Below are 23,680 nucleotides of genomic sequence, written 5' to 3'. Positions count from 1 at the left end.
GCCCCTAGGACTTCAGGGGGAAAAAATATGTTACTAGACGGCAACTGTTTGCAAGATTATCTTAGTGTGATCATTTATTTCTTTATTTTAAAAGGTCATGAATAAAATAAAACTTATTTCAATTTTTTTAAATGAATTAAATAAAAAAGGGTTAAAATAAAATTACGACGCCTTATGATTTTAACTCTTATAATCTATACCTCAGGGAAGCAGGGGGTAATTTATAGCATTCTATAAAATACTGGAGTTTAGAATCAGACTTAAGTTATCTGAAAATTATGCAATTCTTAGTAGGGGGAAAAAAATCTCTTAAAGCAAGATACTAAGAGGGTTTTTTTGTTAGGTATCTAAAAAGTTCTATTATTTTTAGTTTTAAACCAGTGGCTGCTCTCCAAAATTGAGAATTCAAGATCTCATCAAATACAAATTTTAAAAAGCATCACCATTAAAGCATAGGATGCCCAACCAAAATGGGATAAATGTAATTTAAAACAACTAACACCAGGATATTTTACTTGTGATTAGACACATCTACTTTTTCTGGCCTCTTTTGACCGTGACATGTGCATGTCAGATTTCTATCCTAATCTTATCCTAATGTACACTTGTGGTGTACAAGTTCTCAACCTAGACAAGGAATAATTCTAACATTTTCAAATGAACATCATTCATTATGTACAATGTTATTGTGTTAAACAAGCTATCTGGATAAGTATAACGATTTCTGTTTTGCTTTGCATTAGCCACAAAAGAGTGGACTTGTTTCGAACACCCACGCATTTATTTAGTATATGAAAGTCAAGTTCAGCAAAAATCAAACATTGCTAGAGCTGAGGAAAGTAAAGGTCTTATCTATTTGAATGTATTGAAAGAAAAGCGAAAACAAACCCAGAAGTCTAGAATGAAGAAATGCATCTGATGCAATCACTACATTCTTCCCATCCTTCCAACGTGAAATGTTAAGTACCAGCAAAAAATACTGAAGCCCAGAGACACCGCCTGACAAAACGTCTCAAAGACCACGAGGCATGAGGATATGTAAAGCTGAAGAAATGATGAGATGGCTAACAGAAGAAATGGTGGGGGGAGGAAGGGTTAAAATTCAACCATATGATAGACGGCAACAGTAAGAGTTGAATTCTAAAGGTTTAACTAACGAGTTCATTATTTAATTCCAAACTCTCGTTTTTAACAACGAATGAGGAATTTGACACAAACGCAGTGTTGCCGTTAAAAGTCAACGTATCTAGGTCCCTCGTGTTCAGAGCAAAGAATAGAAGAAAACAAAGCAAAAAAACCCAACAGACGCACGTGAGAAAAAGAGGTCCCTCTAAACCTTTTGTAAACAAGTTTCTACAAGAGCATGCGGAGTGCTTCCTTCGGCCTCCCCGACACCTTGGTTTGGATGTGCACTATTCACATGTGCACATGTGGATACCAGCGCAAAGCCAGATGGTGGAGACTACCAGGCTCTCTATGTAAGCTCTTCTCATTTCTCAACTACGGTTATACTCTCGGTGGTTTGGGTTTTTGTTTTTGTTTTTTTTTTTCCTGTAAGGGAAAAATCTCTCCAATGAGAAGTTTTAAACCTGTTTTTAAAAAAAACTGCAGGGAATTTCTTCACATTTTATAAGTAAAAATACCAGAAATGAAAGAGCTGACAGAAATTCAAGCAGATCCAAATTCAACCATCCATTTTTCATACTTCTCCAAGTCTGCAGCAGAGACAGACTTAGCAATTTTCTTAAGAGCCAATTCAAAGTCTCCTTTGGTAACAGGCATCTGAAGTTCCTCTTTAGAAAGTGCACGGATCTCTTCTGGACCTAAGCCATTGATTCGCCGTCTCATTGCCATTAAAGAGGCATCCCTAAAAACATACAAAATCAGTGAATACATACTGATGTAAATGTTTTAAACACTTTCAACTGTAAGAAAGTTAACACCAAACATTCAAAAGATCATTTTCTATGTTTTTACGATGCTGCTCAGAATTTCCCATTTTAGAGCTATCTGAGGGTGCAAGAAAGGTTAAAACAGGATGTAAATGACTTAAACGTAAAATGTACTATTAATGAATCCAAAAAGTCTAGGTTAGGCTCAGCTAGTACCAAATTTCCTTTTCCTCACTTGCTCTTCAAAGACAGCCAAGAAAGTTAGGAAACAGAAGTGAATTGTGAACTACTGAATTGCATACTTGAAAATGAACACATGGCTAAGGTTAACATAATTCAAATCTTACACCAGTTTGTCTATAACCTAATTAGAGGAGGTAAAGCCAGGAAACTCCTTCTTTGGAACATGAATGTATCTACATATAGTGGATGTGGAATTCTCCACATGGAGCATTGCTGGGCTACTAAAGGGATAAAATCTAGCTCTTCCAGATCTTATTTTCAGCTCCACTCTGATCAACTGTAAATTATTATCAAGGTTTAGAAGAGGCAGATAATGCTCACGAAAAAGCTAATAGGAAGCCAACCCAACCAAAACTTCAAAATTTTATATATTTTATTATAGTGATACTAGAAACTACTGTGAGATTATGTGCCGCTAAACTTAGACGCACATGAAAAATACTAGTATACAGAGTGAGAAACAACAGATGTTATAGTTTTAAAGAAAGGCTACTGATGTCAATTTCAGTACAGTTAAGAAGGTGACAACTAAAAGCAAATCCTGTTGGGGCGCCTGGGTAGCTCAGTGGATTGAGTGTCTGGCTTCGGCTCCCGTCATGATCTCACGGTCCGTGGGTTTGTGCCCCACATTGGGCTTGCTTGTTGTCAGCCTGTTGGCACGGACCCCCTTTCTGATCCTCTGTCTCCCGCTCTGCTTCTCCCCCACTTGCACTCTCCCCTCCCCCCCCAAATAAATAAAAGAAAATCCTCTTCTTTGAGTGATGTAAATTGTCTATAAATTATTATGTCACTAAATTGAAAGGGAAATATGTAATATATACTTATATAACATAAGTATGTATTTCCCAGCTTAAAAGGATTGAGTGATGTGAATTATCTACAAATTATGATGTCACTAAATTATGATGTTACTAAATATATAAGTATATATTATATATTTCCCAGCTTAAATTGATCAACTTTGCTTGCTCTTCTGCATGTGGTAAAATAATACTAACCAAAACAAAATATTATTTTATGTTGACGCAGCTAGGCTCCAATTTAGGGCTAAACTGACCTTAGCTTGTCAAAATCATTATTACCAAGTAAAATTTCTTAAAAACCAAAGACAGAAAAGGGGACCATATTGTTATATATTTATTCATCTAACAATGACCAATGAAGCTATGTAAAAAAAAAAAAAAAGAAAAAGAAGACAAATGAGAAACGATTTCAAGGAAATGGACTGCTGCTTTCACGTCAAAGGTTTTAATAACTATACTGCCTTTAAGACCAGTCCTCATGTCAAATCTATACCTGATATCTAAAAGTCACAGACTATTAAAAAAAAAATACCTGCAAACATTAGTTATATCAGCACCAGAATAGCCCTCAATCTTTTCTGCTATATCTTCCAGCTGAATGTCAGGATCCAGTTCAACCTCACGAAGATTGATCTTCAGAAGCTCAGTTCTTCCTTTTGCTGTTAAAAGATTTTTTTGTTGTTACTGTTAGATGTTTTACTTTACAAATCATTTTGATGAGAAATCGCATATCAACATTTAGGAAAAGAAAGAGACTAATGCAAAAAGGAGTCAATAACTTGAGTTCACCTAGTATCACCAACTCATTGCATGACTCAGAATTATTTAACTTCCTATGTGCCTTGGCTCAATAACTAAAAATTGAAACAAAACTCAGAGTTTTAAATACAGATTGTGAAATATAGGAAATATAATGACTTCAGAGTAAATATTCTTAAGATATAAACATATATATTCAAAAAGGTGTGAAGAAGATTGTGAAATACAGATTTGAGAACAAAGGGTCTGTGATCCCTCATGAAAAATAAAATCCTTATTAAAAATAAAATCATTAATACTCAACATTAATATTCAAGTACCAGACATTCTTTTAGTAAAACAACATTTGGCCCAGTTTTATAAAACTATAGACTACGTGGACTAACTCCTGTGAATCACTTTGCTCACCTTTTAGTGTGATATAGAAAAGATTTCCTATGATAGAGGAAATCGGCAATCGTCGCAAAAAACATATTAATGTATTTTTACTTGGAGAGTTAGCCCACAGACATCTAATGTTCCAGTACAATGAGAATGTGTACTGTGTAAGCTCTAATGAAGTACAGAATTATTTAAATAACCAATCATGCTTGCTTTTTTTACCATCAGTTTTAGTGGCAAATTCGCTATTTAATACAGCACACTAAGAGAATGCAAACTTAGGTTGGATCTGGCTTTCTACTATTTCCTGATATATCAAATTAAATTTAATTTTCTCCAACTTTTCTTTTGAAAAGTTTAGATTTACTTTAAATCTACAGTTTAAAAAAAATCAATGAACGCCCATTTATCTTCCATCTAGACTCATCAATTGTCAACATTTTGCCATTATCACTCCCTTCTCCTCCTCCCCACTGCTTTCTGAATTGGGAGCTAGCTGTAGGCAATCACGCTTCATCTTAAATTCTTCAGCATGTACATCCTAAGAACAAAGGTATCCATTCAACTATCACACTTGCCAGGAAATTTAACATTGGTACATTAGAATCATCTAATAGACAATCCAGATTAAAATGTCCCCATTTTCCCCAGGACTTTATAACTTTCTTAAAAACCATCACACATTGTATTTAGTTATCTCTTTAGTCTTCTCGCTCATCTCTTTAGTCTTCTTTAATCTAAAGCAGTTCCCCGATGTTTGTTTTGTATTTCATGACATTGACAATTCCTCCAAATGATCATACAGCATATAAAAATGCTTTTGCATTCCAGTAAAGACCACAACAATTTTGTTTGTGGATCTGAACAGTCAGATACTGAAATGTTTATGGCAATGGAAAGAAACAAGAACAACTAAGACAGTCTGGAAAAACAGTAAGATGGGAGGAACTGCTCTATCAGAATTTAAGACTTATTACAAAGCATTAGGACTCAGGTAAATAGATCAATGATACAGAATAGGGAGCCTAGAAGTAGATCAAAGCATTACACTATGGATACCTGATTTATGACACAGGTGGTTCCAGCAGTGGGAGAAAGGATCCCAGAACTGCTATTTACTGGGGGGGGGGGGGGGGGGGGGATGAAATTGGGTCCTACGTCGTACCATACATAAAAATCAGTGCCAGATATATTACTACCCTAAATGTAAAATGCAAAAATTATGAGCATCTTAAAAGATAAAACAGGAAATATCTTAATGACTTCACAGTGAATATTCTTAAGACATATATATATATATATATATATATATTCAGAAAGTTGACCATAAAGGAAAAGATTGATAAACTGACCACATTAAAATTAAGAACTCTAATTCATCAAAAGACTCTCTAAACAGAGTGAAAACACACAAGCTACAGAGTTTGAGAAGATATTTACAATGTATATAAGTAACAAAGTTTTTATATATCCAGAATATTTAAAGAACTCCTACAAAAACTAAAAAAAGATCAGACCACCTAATTAAGAAAAATGGGCAAAAGACTTGAACAGATATGTAACAACAAAATCCAAGTGGCTAATAAATAAAGGAAAATATATTCAAATTACAGTAAAACCTTGGAATGTAAGTAACTTGTTCTGCGAGCGTTCCACAAGACGAGCAAACATTTCTAATAAATTTGGACTTGATGAACAAGTGACGTCTTGCAAAACGAGCAGTATGTGACACCAAATGTCACAGGATCACAACTGAGCCAATGGTTCTGGAAATTCGCCTTGATATACAAGTGCTTTGGATTACAAGCAGGTTTCCAGAACAAATTATGCCCATAAACCAAGGCTTTACTGTATTTAATAATGAAGAGAATAAAAATTAAACCACAGTGAGATAGCACTGCACACCAAGAGGCTGGTATAAATGAAAAAGGCTGAGGTTTTGGAAAACACTAGGTTTTGGGAAAATGGGAAGCAATAGGAACTCTCACACCTTGCGGGTAGAAGTCTAAAGTGCAACAACCACTTGGGAAGACAGATAGGATTTATCGACTATTGTTCCAGCTATGTAGCCTGACCCGCAATTCGCTGCAAGGATGGAGGCATCTTAACCTAAGGAAGCTTAGACGTTTTCACCATGATACAAGTATAAAAATATTCATAGCAGCACTATTCATAATTGCGTAAAACTGGAAAGAACCAAAATGTCCACCAAATAATATGACGGATAATCGTGGTACGATCACACAATGGATATCACAGGCCGAATTGTGTCCCTCCTACTAAAGTATTATGTTGAAGCCCTGACCTTCAATACTTCAGAATGTGACTGTATTTGGAGATAGGGCCTTTAAAGAGGTAATTAAAGTAAAAACGAGGTCATATGGGTGGGCCCTAATCCAGTCTGACTGGTATCTTTATAAGAAGAGGAAATTAGGACACAACACACACACACGCACGTGCACACACGGAGGAAGACCACCTGAAGACACTGGAAGAAAATGGCCACCTACAGGCCAAGGAAAGAGGCTCCAGATTGAAATAACACCTTGCTTGACCTTGGACTTGTAGCCTGAGAAAATAAATTTCTGTTTATGCCACCCAGTCCGTGGTACTTCGTTGTGGCATACCTTGCTGACTGATACAATGGAATGCTATAAGCAACAAAAATGAACAGCATCTAGAAATCGTAATATGGATGAATCTTAAAAATGTACTGGAGCAAAAGAAGCAAACTACAGAGGAACACAATCAGTGTGATTCCATTTAAGTTTAAAAAAAAAAAAAAAAGGTTAAACTTTGGGGATATATTATTAGGCGAGAAAATTATAAGGGAAAAAAACAAAGTATTTCCATAAAAGGAATAACAGTGATTACCAGTAGGGGGCAAGAAGGGAGCTGTGCTAGGGAAAGAACATACTGGGGGCTTCTGAAGTCTGATAACGTGCCATTTCTTGAGCTACAGAGGTAGTTATCTGCCTGTTTGCCAATTATTGGATAGATTGAACTGAATTTTAATACGCTTCCATTGTGAGTTCTATTTCTCACTCACACAAAGTAAGACAAGAGCAAAGCAACGCAAAGAGCAGCCACAGTGGAAAGGGAAGCAAGCACGCATTATCTGGGATTGCCAGAAAAAAAGAGTGTGACTAGGCGATCTTTACCTCCAGAATTCCTTAATTTGGAAGTAAGGAGGCTCCTTATCCTTGTCCATCCCCAGCCAGCAGGCCCATCACTTGAGGTATGGGGCCAAAGAGGTCCTGTACTCAGGTGGTCAGCCAGAGGGGGGTGGGGGAAAAGAGGGAGGGGCAGGAAGCTCCCAGGTCTGCTGCTACACAAAGTGGCGGTGCTCCCGACGCCTCCGTAAGAACTCCAAACTTAACGTAAGTGTGACTTCACAGTGCTCCACACACAACGTGTTAGTGTGAATGTTAGTGAACAAAGATCACTTTGCTCTTTTGGTCCTGATACTAGAATTCACTGTATTTGGAAATCAGAATGTTTAACTGCAGCCTGCCCTAAGAACTCAAGTGCCGGGGCGCCTGGGTGGCGCAGTCGGTTAAGCGTCCGACTTCAACCAGGTCACGATCTCACGGTCCGTGAGTTCGAGCCCCGCGTCGGGCTCTGGGCTGATGGCTCAGAGCCTGGAGCCTGTTTCTGATTCTGTGTCTCCCTCTCTCTCTGCCCCTCGCCCGTTCATGCTCTGTCTCTCTCTGTCCCAAAAATAAATAAACGTTGAAAAAAAAAAATTTTTTTTTAAAAATAAAAAAAAAAGAACTCAAGTGCCAAGTTTAATATACTGTATTATCCCATAGAAAGAAAGTTCCAGACAGTCACCTTAAATGAACTCTGGAGTATAAGCCAGTACTGAAGCCCTAGTTGGAAGCATCCTTTTCCCTCGTAACTATAATTTGGGGAAAGTGACTTCTAATTCTGCTTGTGTCAGTGGTTTGTTAGAAGGTTCCAAGTAGGATTTATCAGCTCTATAAAACTGTATGAATGATATTTAATAACCTTGTGAAAGGATTTAACAAGCAATTAATAGGTTAATAGTCAAGAACCACCAACACTACATAACCAAGTTAATATACATTCTAAATTTAAATAAACATTGTTAAAAGGATCATACACTTCTTGTGATAACAACTTCCCTGAGCACACTTGGAGGTCCAGCACAGAAGAACACGAGGGCACACTCTGGGGCCAGACCGCCTGGGTTCACTGCCCTGCTCTGCCTCACTGGGTAGGATACTTAACCTCTCGGTGCCTCAGTTTCCTCACATGTCAAATAAAGATAAGAACAGAATCTACCACATAAGACTGTTGTGAGGGGTAAATGGGTTAACAGATGTAAAGCCCGGCCCCCAGTCAGCACTCAAAAACTTGTTCACTGCCCCCGCACCCACCCACCACCACCATCAGTCAATCGACAAACAAGATTAGAGGGAGACAGAGAAAACCCAGATCCCTTCTATTAAGGAACCTCTGGGAGACAGATAACCCAGGGAAGTGAAGTCTACGCAAGGGAGACAGGCCAGGCCAAAAGAAGCCTTCACAGAATGAGTATGCTTTAATGCCAACTTTGAAAAACCAATATATCTTTTTTAAGTTTTATTTAAGTAATCTCTACAGCCAATGTGGGGCTCGAACGTACAACCCTGAGATCAAGAGTCGTATGCTCTACTGACTGAGCCAGCCAGGTGCCCCAATAAAATTTAAATAGAGTGGAAAAGGGAGAAAATCTGGAAATGGGAGTACCATAAATAACGACATGGAAGTAGAAAGAAGCACATATATTTACCAGAGGTGGGGAGGGAGGATGGTAAGTAGAAAAGTACAAAAGAGGACTGAGAAACACAAGTAGACAGATATAAATAAGATAATAAATAAATAATAAATAAGATATAAATAAGATAATAAATAAATAAATAATAAATAAATATAAATAAGACAGATATAAATAAGACAGATAAGAACTTATGGTAAACACACACACACACACATGCACGCACAACTAAACAAAGAACTCTGACCCTGATGCGATGGAAAATTAGACTCAGCTCTAAGAGACTCTATGATGCTTTAATGATTTAGGGAGGTTATTCTAAAAGCAAAATATAATTAAATGAAAGGGGCTGAAAAAGGGAGTTCATTAAGCTGATCAGGCGGTTGCTGCCATAACTTAGATGCATAAAGTGAAGGGAGAGACTTATGTAAGGCCAAGCTCCCCCTGGGCCTGCTGTTTTGCTTTTTGTTAACTATGGCAGGTCGTACTTCCCAGGATGGCTGCGAGAGTCTCTCTCATCCCACACACGCTTCTGCGGTGCGGTCTTGACGCTCTCCCACCCAGAGGTAGTCTAATTCCCACCTCGTGAAAATGGGCGGGCTTGTAAATGCTTCAACCCAGGGTACAGGAGAAGGGACACTATATGACCGGTGAGGCTAGGTTATAAAAAGCGACGCCCCTAGCGGAACGTCTGGAGCCACGGCCACCACGTATGAAATCGGACTGTCTTGAAGCCACCGCGCCCGAAGCAGCCTGGGCCAATGGAATGACCAGAGACAACATGGAAGTGCTCCAGCAAGACAGCCCCAGCCGGGGCCTCCGGGTGGCTTTGGTATTATCTATTCTCATTGTTTTACTTTTTGCCTTTTCCAACTAAAAATTTACTTTCATAGGTTGCTTGTGTTCATAAAATGTCCTCCAACTTCTTTTTACTTTCATATAATCTCTTCTTCCCGTTAATTTTACCCTAGATTGCTACATCATTCTTTCAGATCTTTCCACATGTTGCTGTTTTGTCTATTCCAGACCCTTCTATCCTACCAGATGCTTCAGCCACAAGAGCTATCTATCTATTCGTTTTCAAGCAACCACACCTTTGTTTCTGTTTCTCTCTCTCTCTTTTTTTTTTTTTTTTTCTGTTTTTCTCTTTGGAAATGAGTGAAAATGCAACTTCCTCCATGAAGTCTCCCCAAAGCACCTCGGTCAGAATTTATCATTCCTCATTCTCCACTCCGAAGTACCATGGACCAGAGTGGGGGATGGGTTAAATGGGTGATGGGGACTAAGGAGGGCACTTGTGATGAGCACCGGATGTTGTATGGAAGTGATGAATCACCGTATTGTACACCTGAAACTAATATTACACTCTATACTAACCAACTGGAATTTAAACAAAGACTTTAAAAAGAAAAGGAAAAGTACCACGGAGAACAATGGCACCACATGTTACACTGTTTTCCCTGCAGTTAGGTTAAGTGTATGCCTACTTTCCAACTACAAAGTGAGTTCTCGAAGGATGAGGCCTGTCCATTACTTATCTTTATATTCCCACAGAACCCAATAAATGCCTTTCTAGTAGCAAAGAGCTACATAAACACCTACTGAATTAATACAGATGAAAGAAAGAGTGGAGTTCTAATTACGATGATCTGTTTGGATGCACTTTAGGAGAAAGCGATTTCTCAAGTTCTGTGGTCACGGGTACAGACCTTCAGACTAGTAATGAGCAGACAGAAGCACTCAAAAGTGATTACCTATAATGGATGTAACGTTTCCATAAGGGAAAACAAGTTTAGAAGAAAACCCTTCAGTCAGCCAAATCTATTTTCTTCTCCAATATTTCAAGGAAAGCTAAGTTCCTACCTTTGTATCATAAAGTATGTGTTTCTCCCCAACACCTGAGTTCTCCTTAGCAGTTTATAAAATTGCTACCATCAACTATTTTTCTAGTTACATTTTTTCCTCCCTATCATGGTAAATTAAAGTTCAAAGTACAAAAGTTTAAATGGTGTCAGTTCAAGTAGTAAAACTTTTATTTTCCCCCATTAGCATTAATTTCTTATTTATAATCATTGTATACAGTAGTAAAATTGAAACTCATTTCATACAAATACACTAGATAGCATAGACAGATTTGTTTGAGAAAACAAGGAAGAGTAAAAAGAGGAACAAAGAGAAAGTAAAGAAACAGTAAATCAGAAACTGTAACAAACCACTCAAATTTCAAAATTTCATGCGGCTAACATGAGAGCGAGCCAGGCACTAAGGAGCTGATTCTGGGAGGTGTAATATTCCAGCTTCCAGGTTCTAAATTGAACCACTTCCATTAGTGCTTTAAATAAGTTTCTTATTATTGTAAATTCAACTAGTAATTTAAGCATGTTTTAAGAAAAAGAACATTTTTCTTTTTAAGTAACAAGATTAATAGAATTAATGGTATATACATAGTAGCAGGCAGGAAAGACAATGCGAGATGGAATCCGTGAGCCAATTAATTACACCATAGAGCTTGGAGATCTAGTCACAAAAGTGAGTAAGGAAGATGTTATAAAAATTAAGTTCCAAAAGTCATAGGTGAGGCTTCCACTTCTGATCATCAGGAAAAAACTGGTACCAGACTTGTCTTTTTATGGTAAACAAATATAAAACAAAAGAGAAGAGGCAACTTTTTTCATGCATTAGCCAAGAGACAGCAAGTAACTGTAAGTTGGCTTTTTCTTAAGTTCTGCCAAAAATTTGAGTGCCTGCTGGAATAAAATTCAGTACCCTTCAAAGAAAAACAACACGATCCAGACTCTCCACAGTGTAAAATATACAATAAAAATTACTGAGCATGTGAAGAAACAGAAAAGGTGACCCACGGTCAAGAAAATTAAAAAGCAGCCAATACAAACTGTGTTCCACATATAAGAATTAACTGACAAAAACTATAAAGCAGTATATCAATGATCTATTTCCTTATTTTTACAATATTTTTTAATGTTTATTTTTTGAGAGAGAGAGACACACAGAGTACGAGTGGAGGAGGGGCAGAGAGAGAGGGAGACACAGAATCGGAAGCGGGCTCCAGCCTCCGAGCTGCCAGCACAGAGCCCAACGCGGGGCTTGAACTCATGAACTGAGAGATCATGACCTGAGCCAGAGTTGGAAGCTCAACCGACTGAGCCACTAGGTGTCCCCCAATTATCTATTTCTGAAAAAAAAAGTTACACTAAAGCATGGTGGCCTAAAATAACAATTTATTACCTTCATAGGTTCTGTGCATCAGGAATTTGGGAGAAGCTTAGCTAGAAAGCTCTAGCTTAGGGCCTATGATGGCTAATTTTATGTGAACTTGGCTGGGCCACTGTGTCAGATATTTTGTCAAACATTATTCTAGATGTTCCTGTAAAGATGTTTTTGTATGATGTTAGTATTTAAATCAGTGGATTCAGTCAAGCAGACTGCCCTCCATAATGCAGATGGGCCACATCTAATCAGTTGAAGGCCTGAACAGAACAAAAGCCAGACCTGCCCAGAGCAAGAGGGAAATGTGCCCAGAAAGGGCCTTCAGACTTTAATTGTGACATCAACTCTACCCTGAGTCTCCAGCCTGCCAGCCTACCCTGAAGATTTTAAACTTGACAGTCTCTGTAATTCCATGAGCTAGTTCATTAAAATAAATCTGTCTCTTTATACACATGTTCTATTGGTTCTGTTTCTCTAGAGACCCTGACTAATACAGGGCCTCTCATGAAATTTCAGTCAAGGTACAGGCCAGGCCTACAGTCATCCAAAGGCAGCTAACTCACATAACAGAAAAGCTGGTGTTGGCTCTTGGTGGGACATGTTAGTTCCTTCTCACATGGGCTTCCCCACAGGCTCTTTGAATTCATGGTGTGGCAGCTGGCCTCCCCAAAAGCATATGATCTGAAAGAGGGAGAGCCAGGCAGAAACTGTCCTTTTTATGATCTGGCCTTGGAAGTCATATATAGATAGCATCATTCTGCCATATTCTATTCCTTAGAAACAAATCACTAAATCCAATCCATTTTCAAAGGGAGGGAAGGAAGTTCCACCTTTTGAAAGGAAAATCTCAAAGAATTAAAGGAAAAGATGGACAAAATGGATGAAGAGGTGAGGAATCCCAGCAAAATAATGGAGACTATAAAAAATAACCAAATGGAAATGCTAGATTTACAAAATATATCTGAAATGAAAAATTCACTGGACAAGATTGAAAGCAGATTAGGCAATGGCAGAAGAAAGTGTCAGTGATCATGAATATAAATGAACAGAAATTATCCATCTGAATAAGACTGAAAAAAAATGTAAGAGAGTCCCAGTGACCTACGAAACAATATCAAAGTCCAACATACATATAGGATAAATAAAAGGAAAACTCCACAGAGGTACATCATAGTAAAACTGCTGAAAACAAAAAGATAAACATAATCTCTTAAAAACAACCAGAGGACAACCACTTAAGAAAATCCAATCCGTTTTCTATAGTTAAACATATAGTACCACATGACCCAGTTATTTCACTGGTAGGTATTTATCCAAAAGAAATGAAAACATGTCCACACAAAGAATTGAACATGAATGTTGACAGCAGCTTTATTTACAACAGTCTCAAAACAGAAACCACGCAATATCCATCAATAAGAGAATGGATAAATAATCTGTCATATGGCCATAAAAGGAAATACTACTCACCAGTAAAAAAATAACATTGATAAATCCCAAAACAATTATGCTGAAGAAGACAGTCCAAAATAATTCATACTGTATGATCCTACTTATGAAATTCAAAATTAGAATGGCAAAGATCAGATCAGTGGTTGCCTGAGGTAGAAGGTGTTGGGAAGAAAGAAGAACAGACAAAGGGGCACAAGAAATCCTATCATAATGAAAGATACGTTCTGTACCCTGATGGGGTATGGTTTCACGCTGTATACAACTGTCAACATCATCACATTGTAAGTGGATAAAGTTTATTACATATAAATCATTCTTTGATAAAGCTGATTTTGAAAAACAATAGCCAGGAGGGAAAAACACATTATATATACAATGAGATGAATGAAAGTTAACCTCACAGCAAAAAGCAGTGGAGGCCAGAAGATGACAAAATGATATCCTGATATCCTCATAAGTAATGAAAGAAAAAACAAAACAAAAAAACTTCCCAACCCAGAATTATTTATCGATCAAGAATATCCTTCAGAAATAAGGGTGAAATAAAGACATTTCAGATAACAAAAACTGAACTTGATGCTGGCAGACCTTAAACCAGAAGAAATGTTACAGAAAGTTTTCCAGACAAATGGGAGATAGACCCAGATGAAAATCTGGACCTTAAAAAGGAAAAGCAGAGCAGCGGGGGTGTTAAATATGTAGGTAAATGAAAAACACTACTTTTTTGTGCTCCTCTTAAGTTTAAACTGACAATTTAAATCTCATTACATTGTGGGATCTACAATGAATGTAGGTGTAAAATACATGACAAAACAGCACAAAGGCAGAGGGAGGCAAACAGTTATTATATTTTACATGAAGTGGTACAGTATTAGCTTTAAATTGACTATGAGAAGTTACAGGTACATATTATAATCCCTAGATTAACTGCTAAAAAAATAGGTACAGGTAAAAAAATCCAATAAAGGAATTAAAGTGTATAAAAAAATCAATTATCAAAAGAAATTAGGAAAAGAGGTACAGAGAAACAAACAAAATGGCACATTTAAACATAACCATATCAATAATTACATTATACTTAAATGGACTAAATACTCCAATTAAAAAACAGAGACAAACTAGATAAATAGCAAGACCCAACTATATGCTGTCTACAAGAACTACACTGTAAAAATAAGGACAGGGTGAAAATTAAAGAAGAAAGCAGATATATCATACAAACAGTAAGCAGAAGAAAGATGGTGAGGCTGTATTAATATCAAAGTAAACATCAAGCTGGGGTGTCTGGGGGGCTCAGTTGGTTAAGCCTCCAACTTGATTCAGGTCATAATCTCACGGTTTGTGAGTTCAAACCCTGCATCGGGTTCTCTGTTGTCAGCATAGAACCCACTTCAAATCCTCTGTCTCCCTTTCTCTCTCTGCCCCTCCCTTGCTTACTCTCTTTCTCACTCTCTTTAATAAACATTAAAAAAAAAGTTAACATCAAGCCAAAGAGTATGTAACCAGAGATAGAGATATTTTATAACGGTAGAAAGACAAAGAAGGTATAACAATGATAACTAGCTATGTACCTAATGACAGAACTTCAAAATGCATAAAGCAAAAATTGAGAGAATTAAGGCGAATAGTTATAAACAAATTCACAATCATATTTGAAAAGTTTAACAACCCATTCTCAGTAGTTGATAAAAAAATCTAGAGTAAAAACGTCAGTAAGAATCTAGAAGATTTGAACAATACTATCACACTAACTTGATCTGACCAACAATTACAGAATATTGTAATCAACAAACACAGAACAACATTCTATTTAATCGCAACTAAAACATGTCACCAAGAAAGACTATATGTTGAATTATAAAGTAAATTCAATACAATTTAAAAATTGACATTCTACAGAGTAGTTCTTGACTATAATGGAATTGAATTAAAAATCAACAAGAAGATATCTAGAGAATCCTCACATATTTGGACAGTAAACCACAAACTTCTAAATAACCCAAGAGTCAAAGAAACAAAAACAAAAACAAAAAGGAAAATTAGAAAATATTTCTAACTGAATAAAGAAAATATGCTACAGCAAAATCTGTGGGATAAGGCCAAAGTGGTGCACAAAGAGAAATTTATAGCTGTAAATATTTATACTAAAAAAAGAAGAAAGGTTTAAAATCAATAGCATAAATTTCTAACTTTGGAAAGAGAAAATTAAACTCAAAGTACAATGGAGAAATGATAAAAATAAGAGGAAAAAATCAATGACATAGGAAACAGAAAAATTGCAAAGCAAAATACTGAGTTTGTAAAAGATTAATAACACTGATAAATCTCTAGAGCAAGATGATCAAGAACAATAGAGAGAAAACACAAATGACCCATTTGAGGAATGAAAACTGAGCCATTACTATAGACCCTACAGACAATAAAAGGAAAATTAGGTGTACAGATTTGTATTATGTCAACTTAAGCAAAGCTGTAATTTCATTTCCTAGAATTCTCCTCACTGAATAGTTCTGATTCAGTGTGCACCACATAAGTCATTATGGGTGAAATTTAAAAGGCAGAAATGAATCAACTCAGAAAATTGGTTCAGAATATGAAGTGCATTTGCAGCTCAAGCATACTGTCACTTATCTGCTGGCTCTGCCCTGCTAGGGCAGATTTCTTCCTTCAGCTTTTTTGACTCCTTAGCCAGGTGTATATTTAATACTGTTACAAACAGTGCCAGCTTCTTCAATAGGACATCCCAGTCATCAAAGTTGGAAGTCTTAGAGGCAATGAGAGCCCAGCATGGGTTCCAGTATGTCCTCATGGGGTCCCAGCTCATCCCCAGAGGTTATAATTTGTCTTTCTTTCCACCACTTCATCTTGTCTTCCTGACTGCTCTCGCTACTGACTTCAGGCTCCAGAACCAGACGTGAAATCAACAGCCTCACATAAACCCTTTAGTCAGCTTGCACATTTGTATTAGGTCAAATCCCAATAAATTTGGCAAATTAGAAGAAATGGACAAATTCTTTTCAAGACAAGGTATCAAAACTTAAGAAAAATCAGATAACCTAATTAGACAGCCTTATACTTATTTAAGTCAATGGAATAGAACAGAGAACTGAGAAATAGACCCACAAATACACAGAAAAATAATTTTCAACAAAGGTGCCAAACTAACTAAATGTAAAAAGAAAACTCCTTTCAACAAATGGTGCTTGGAACAACTCGATATATATTTGAAAAAAATGAAACTCAACCTCTAAGCGATACTATACACACGAAATTACTTCAAGATGGACCACAGATTTAACTATAGTTTCTAAAAGAAAAATAGGAGAAAACCTTTGCCCCTTGGAGTAAACAAAGATTTCTTAAGACACAAAAAGTGCTATCTGTAAAGGAAAAGCTTAACAAGAAGACCATCAAAATTAAAGCTTTTCCGGGGTACCTGGGTGGCTCATTCAATGAAGTGCCCAGCTCTTTGTTTTAGCTCAGGTCATGATCTCACGGTTCATGGGTTCAAGCTCCGCATTGGGCTCTGCGCTGATAGTGCAGAGACTGCTTGGGATCCTCTCTCTCCCTTTCTCTCTCTCTGCCCCTGCCCTGCTCATTCTCTCTCTCTCTCTCAAAATAAACAAATAGGGGTGCCTGGGTGGCTCAGTCAGTTAAGCATCTGACTCTTGGTTTCTGCTCAGGTCATGATCTCACAGTTTGTGAGTTTGAGCCCCGCACTGGGCTCAGAGCTAATGGTGCAGAGCCTGCTTGGGATTCTCTCTCTCTCCCTGTCTCTGCCCCTCCCCTGATCGTGCTCTCTCTCTCCTCTCTCTCCCTCTCAAAATAAACAAACTTAAATAACTAATTAAAACTTTCCTTATCAATAGACACCATAAAGAAAATTGAAAGGCAAACCACACTGGAAGAAAATGTTCATGATGTATATATCTGATAAAGAACTACACAGCATTAATAGAACAACAAATAAACCAATTAAAAACTGAGCAAAGGACTTGAAAAGACACTGCACAAAAGATATACCAATGACCAACAGGCCCATGAAAAGGCACTCCACATTATGAGTCATTAGAGAAACACAAATTAAAACCATAATTCGAGTATTTCAGACTTGTTAGGAGGACTAAAATTAAAATACTGACCATACCAAATGTTGGCAAGGATGTGGAAATACTGGAATTCTCGTTGGTTGATGGTGAAAGAGTAAAATGGTACAACCACTTGGGAAAAGTTTGAGTATTATAAAGTTAAACATATACATATCTACCCTAGGACCCACCTGTTCTATTCTTAGCTATAGTACCCAACAGAATCCAAAACACTCATCCCCAAAAAGATTTGCACAAGAATTATTTACACCTTCGTTCCTAATAGCTCTAAACTAGACATAAGTCAAATGTTCAACCAAAAAAGGAATACATAAATTGTGGCATAATCATATCAGGAATATACCAATACATGTAACCATGTGGATGAATCTCAAAACATTACGGTGCCTGAAAGTAACAGACACACAAGAGTACATACATATTAGGATTCCATTCATGTGAAGTTTAATAATAGGTAAAATTCATCCATGGTGACAAAAACCAGGAAAGGTAATGCCAATTAAGGGTTTGAATTAACTGGTAGGGGGCACATAGAAACTTCCTGGGTGCAGAAATATCCTACATCTTCAGTAGGGTACCGATTAAACGGGAATATTCATTTGTCAAAACTCACCAGAATACACACTTAAGATTTAAATTTTATCTCAATTTTATGTAAATTTTATTTCAATATAAAAAGAAAAAAATTCACTTATGAAAATTTCAACAGTCTTCAATAGGATGAAATTATATTTTTCGGAGCAGCATATTTTGAAGAAAATCCCAAGAGAACTTTATTTTTTAATCACTTAAGATTTAATGAGGACTGTAAAAGTAAAAATTCAGGGGTGCCTGGGTGGCTCAGCTGGTTAAGCGTCCAACTCCGGCTCAGGTCCTGATCTCACAGTTAGTGAGTTTGAGCCCCACACTGGGCTCTCTATTATCAGCTCGGAGTCCACTTCAGATCCTCTGTCCCCCTCCATCTCTCCCCCTCTGCCCCCCCTTGCATGTGCGTGCAAACTCTCTCTCGCAAAACTTAACATTCAAAAAAAAAAAAAGTAAAAATTTAGATATCCTATCAAATTTATTAACACGAATACTGCTCTGAAATGTAAGGAGCTCAACAGAGAACTACTGTGGCCTCTCTTTCCACTTAAGACCAATTGGTTTTGTGATACTACAACCTTTAAGTAGAATGTCAATGGACTAAATTCTTACGTAAATGGAAAAAGGTAACAGGAAGTAAAATAAAAAAATATATATAGCAAAAGGAAGGCATCATACCTGTTGGGAGAGGTATATATATCCTTTTTTCTAATCTCCTTCTCAAAGCTTCATCAATGTCCCATGGGAAATTAGTAGCAGCCAATACCATAACCATTTTGGAAGGATCATCATTCTCTAAAGCTCCTCCAACTCCTATAAATGGTAAGGGCAAAAGAAGGAGTTTTTCTTACTGTTCCTTATTCTTTCATTCAACTCACATCTCTAAGCATCAGCCACAGGCTTCGTCATAGGCTCAATGACGAAAATAATGCAGTCCTTCTGACCTCTGTATGGTGGCAGAACCAGACACATCAACAGATAACTACAAAACAAGGAGGTAACGATTTACATCATCTAATCCAATAAGAAAAATATTTTTTTTCTGTAAGAAAATGAATATAGGGGCGCCTGGGTGGCGCAGTCGGTTAAGCGTCCGACTTCAGCCAGGTCACAATCTCGCGGTCCGTGAGTTCGAGCCCCGCGTCAGGCTCTGGGCTGATGGCTCAGAGCCTGGAGCCTGTTTCCGATTCTGTGTCTCCCTCTCTCTTTGACCCTCCCCCGTTCATGCTCTGTCTCTCTCTGTCCCAAAAATAAATAAAAACGTTGAAAAAAAAATTAAAAAAAAAAGAAAAAGAAAATGAATATAGATTTAATTTGCTCTGAAAAGAAAAGGCATGGGAGATTATGCTGTTTTCTTCCTTATTTTTTTAAATCATGAAGTTCCTCAAAAAAAATTTTATTTTAGTTGTCAGTCTAATTTATTTTCTCAAGAATAAAAAGGTTCACATCTACTAATGTACTAGCATGAAATCATAACATTTGTTGCAGGTTATATACTGCAACAATTTTATCCTTCAAACTTCTAAGTGACTTGTTAAAAATCAACAGAAAATTTGAGAATAAACCTAATAATCAGTCACTACTGAAAATAGCATTTCTTTTCATACCAAACAAAATATATGCACATTGAGTCTACTTTTTCAGAATTAAAATTTTAGAATAAGAAGCTTCAGATTACACAACGGCAACTCTGGAAAATGTTCAGTGAAAAAAAAAAAAACATCAAAAACTCCACAAAGTTTATTGATAAGAGTTTCTAGTTGTAGCCTGGCATAACAAAGTAGAGAATTTATTTTTTTTTAAATTTTTTTTAATGTTTATTTCTTTTTGAGAGAGAGAGAAAGAGAGACACGTGAGTGGGGAGGGGCAGAGGGAGAGGGAGACACAGAATCTGAAGCAGGCTCCCGGCTCCGAGCTGTCAGCACAAAGTCCAATGCAGGGCTCCAACCCACGAACCATGAGATCGTGACCTGAGCCGAAGTCAGACATTTAACCGAATGAGCCACCCAGGCGCCCCACAAAGTAGTGAATTTAAAGCAACCCAGTTCAATACGGTATTTTCTTAATAAATTATTACTAAACTCCTGATTCAACCATTGCCACAAAGAATCAAGCTCTCCAGGCTGCCTGTGTGGCTTAGTTGTTAAGTATCTGACTTTGACTCAGGTTATGATCTCATAGTTTGTGAGTTCGAGCCCCACACTGGGTGAGCTCAAGACCTGCTTGGGTAGCCCCGCTTCTCTCTCTCTTCTTCTCCCTCTATCTTTCTATCTGCCCCTCCTGGGATTTTCTCTCTGCCCTTCACTCACTTGTGCCCTTTCTCTCTTTCTCTCTCTTTCTCTCACTCTCTCTTTCTCTCTCTCTCTCTCAAAGGAAAAAAAAAAGAAAGAAAAAGTAATCAAGCTATCCAACTAATAAGCAACAGAACTGTAGTCACAAATACCCCTCGATGAAATTCAGCTAAATTTATATTCAGTGATATTTTTAAAACATCTAATAGGTTTCCTCTAGATCCCTCCCCAAAAATATAACATACTCACTCTTTTCTTTCATACTTCAGCAGAAATTAAAATGATAAACGTTTTGAGGGGAGGACTTGTACTACATGGTTTTATGTATCTTACAGTGCCTGGCACCATATAGAACACACACTACAAGTATTCAGTAAGTATCTATAGCTGGTGTATAACCTTATTTGTTTTGAAACAGCACATTCTGGATATTAACACATTTTACATATACCACACAACTACCAGAATAATAAACCTCTAAAAGAAGGCTCTGGGCTCTGGCCCATCACTCTCTTCCTTCAATGACATTCCTTTGTCTGAAAAACTTCTGCCAAAGCTTCAAAGCCCAACTCAGCTATTCCCTTCCATGATTCCCTTAGTCTGGGTGGCACCTTTCCTACTGTGTTTTCACTACACCCAGAGGTCAGTTCTACCACACAACTTATAATGTATTGTTAAGTTGCCTGCTTCCCAACTAGACCAGTGGTTCTACTATCTGGTTTCATGCTCCTTTTATTGTTTTTAAGTTTATTTATTTATTTTGAGACAGAGAGAGAGAGAGAGAGAGGGAGAGAGAGAGAATCCCAAGCAGGCTCCGAGCTGTCAGCACAGAGCCTGCCCGACGCAGGGCTCGAACCCACGAACCATGAGATCACGACCTGAGCTGAAATCGAGAGTCAGACATTTAACCAACTGCGCCACCCAGGCGCCCCTCAGGCTCCATTTACACTCTTAAAAATTATTGAGCTCCAAAGAGCTTTTGTCTGTGTGGAATATAACTATCAATATTTAGCATGAGAAATTAAAATGGAGAATTTTTAAAAATATTAATTCATTTTAATATAGTAATGAATCTATTATTTGTTAATGTAAATACCATTTTATGAAAAATAACTATGATTTTCAAAACCAAAAAGAAACCAGTAAGAAGAGTGGCATTTTCTTACATTTTTGTAAATCTCTTTAATGTCTGACTCAACAGAGAACAGCTGGACTCTCATATCTGCTTCTGCTTTCCACCTATTATGACATCCGAAATGTCTTGCAGTCTCTGAAAAACTACACCGTATTCTCGGGGAGAGAATGAGAATCAGAAAGAGCAAATAACGTCTTGATATTATCATGAAAATAGTTTAGCCTTTGCAGACCTTTTCAAAGGGTCTGAAAGGGGTCCTGGGGCCCCTGGACCACATCTCCGGAACCTCTGCTCTTAATAGTTAAGTCCTTGCAGACCATGACGTTCCTTTTCTTTGTAACTTCAGAACCTGAAATGGTACGTGATTCATGACAGGTATGCAAGAAGTGCTTTTCCTGAGTGCACGAACAAATGGGGGGGATGAACAAATGATCACAAATAAATTCGGGCTGCCTTCTAGTCCCTTCCCTGACAATTTCCACAATATGAATCTCCACAAAATTCAGAAAGGAAACATAATGGTTGGGTGACAGTAATTAAATATCAATTACCATCCATCTGAATGAGTAGCTCAGACTTGACTCTGCGACTTGCCTCGTGTTCATCAGAGGTTCCTCTTCGACTGCAGATGGAATCTATCTCATCAATGAAGATTGTGGTGGGTGCATAAAATCTAGCCTTTGTGAAAAATATTTTAAAGAAACCATTTAATGAGCTCATAAAATAATCTGATTTTTTTAATGCCATTTCCTCCTCCTAAGGAAATGGTAAAAACAAAAAGAGCAGAAATTTTGCACTGCTTTAATGTCACCATGTGGTTACCAACAGGGATTAAATCATTTATATCACATAAAGGAAATTTCTAAAAATAAAAGCTTTTTGGTTGGTGAAGGTAGCTGACATACATGGGGATTCATAATACTATTATTTATACTTTCTGTATTTGAAAATTTCCAAAATACAAATCTTTTTAAAGACAAATTACCAATCACCATCCTCAAACAGACATACTTTCTTAAATAACTACCGCAAATCCCTTATGAAAAAGGAACAAACGTCAATGATAGATCAATTTGATTTTTAAAATATACATTACAAAATACTCTGCTCAACCAGCTCATTAGAAATACAGAAATATCAAACATACACAATTCCAAAGTGTCTTCAACCCTCACTGGAAAGGATGCTGAAGGGCCTTCTTTTATGTCAGAGAGGAAAACACACATCAACTACTCCACAAAACCCACTACCCCATATCTTCCTCATGGGTCAAGAACTGTTCAACTATAAGTCCATTTGCCCTTTTAAAAACAGATCCCCAGGTGAATGGATCTAGATTTATAGGGATATCATTTGCCTACACAAACAGTACTTTGAAATCTGAATATATAGATCATCACTCACCATTTCAAACAAGAGACGGACTAACTTCTCAGATTCACCTCTATATTTAGATGTCAGTGTAGAAGAGGAAACATTGAAGAATGTTGTGCCACATTCGGTGGCAACAGCTTTAGCTAGCATAGTCTTCCCAGTGCCGGGGGGTCCAACCATCAATACGCCCTGAAATTTCAAAAGATGTATTAAATGTTTTATCAGATTAAAATACATTCTTATAAAGTATCATCAGCTATTGACATACATAAAAATTCCCATCAAAAGGTAAACCCAATTATCACAGTGAAATCATGGTGCATTTGATATGAGTATCATTTTACACAGTAAAAAAAAATGAAGACTGATTTCATAAAATGTCTCAAATCAGAGGTAGTCAGAAATGGGTGTTACAACAAAAGGCCCAGACAAGAAGAAATCTTCTGATACATTTCGAAAGAACCTACCCAGGGGCACCTGGGTGGCTCAGTTGGTTAAGCGTCCAACTCTTGGTTTCGGCTCAGGTCATGATCTCACAGTTCATGAGTTTGAGCCACACTCTGGGCTCTGTGCTGTCAGTGTGGAGTCTACTTGGGTTTCTCTCTCTCTTAGTCTCTCTCTGGTCCTCCCCCACTCATACTCTCG

At 37.3% G+C, this 23,680-nt stretch overlaps 1 protein-coding gene across 7 annotated transcripts in view; it reads right to left on the bottom strand.

Moving 5' to 3' along the window:
• Positions 1 to 23,680, bottom strand: part of KATNAL1 (katanin catalytic subunit A1 like 1) — a 101,945-nt gene that overhangs the window by 15,510 nt on the left and 62,755 nt on the right. For 5 of the 7 annotated variants that reach the window (XM_086714312.1, XM_086714327.1, XM_086714302.1 and 2 more), the window contains 5 exons: positions 23,066 to 23,224; positions 22,213 to 22,339; positions 18,914 to 19,048; positions 3,471 to 3,597; positions 1,706 to 1,867 (listed from right to left, as the gene is read on the bottom strand). In XM_086714312.1, the coding sequence (XP_086570438.1) occupies positions 1,706 to 1,867; positions 3,471 to 3,597; positions 18,914 to 19,048; positions 22,213 to 22,339; positions 23,066 to 23,224 (710 nt within the window). Of the gene's footprint in view, positions 1 to 47; positions 1,868 to 3,470; positions 3,598 to 18,913; positions 19,049 to 22,212; positions 22,340 to 23,065; positions 23,225 to 23,680 lie in introns of those variants that run through there. The other 2 variants (XM_086714344.1, XM_086714351.1) reach the window with 2 other exon arrangements.

This window comes from Puma concolor, chromosome A1 (assembly GCF_028749965.1).
Source record: "Puma concolor isolate L17-30 chromosome A1, mPumCon1.1.hap2, whole genome shotgun sequence".
Classification (NCBI taxonomy): domain Eukaryota; kingdom Metazoa; phylum Chordata; class Mammalia; order Carnivora; family Felidae; genus Puma; species Puma concolor.
This window is presented reverse-complemented; position numbering and strand designations above follow the sequence as displayed.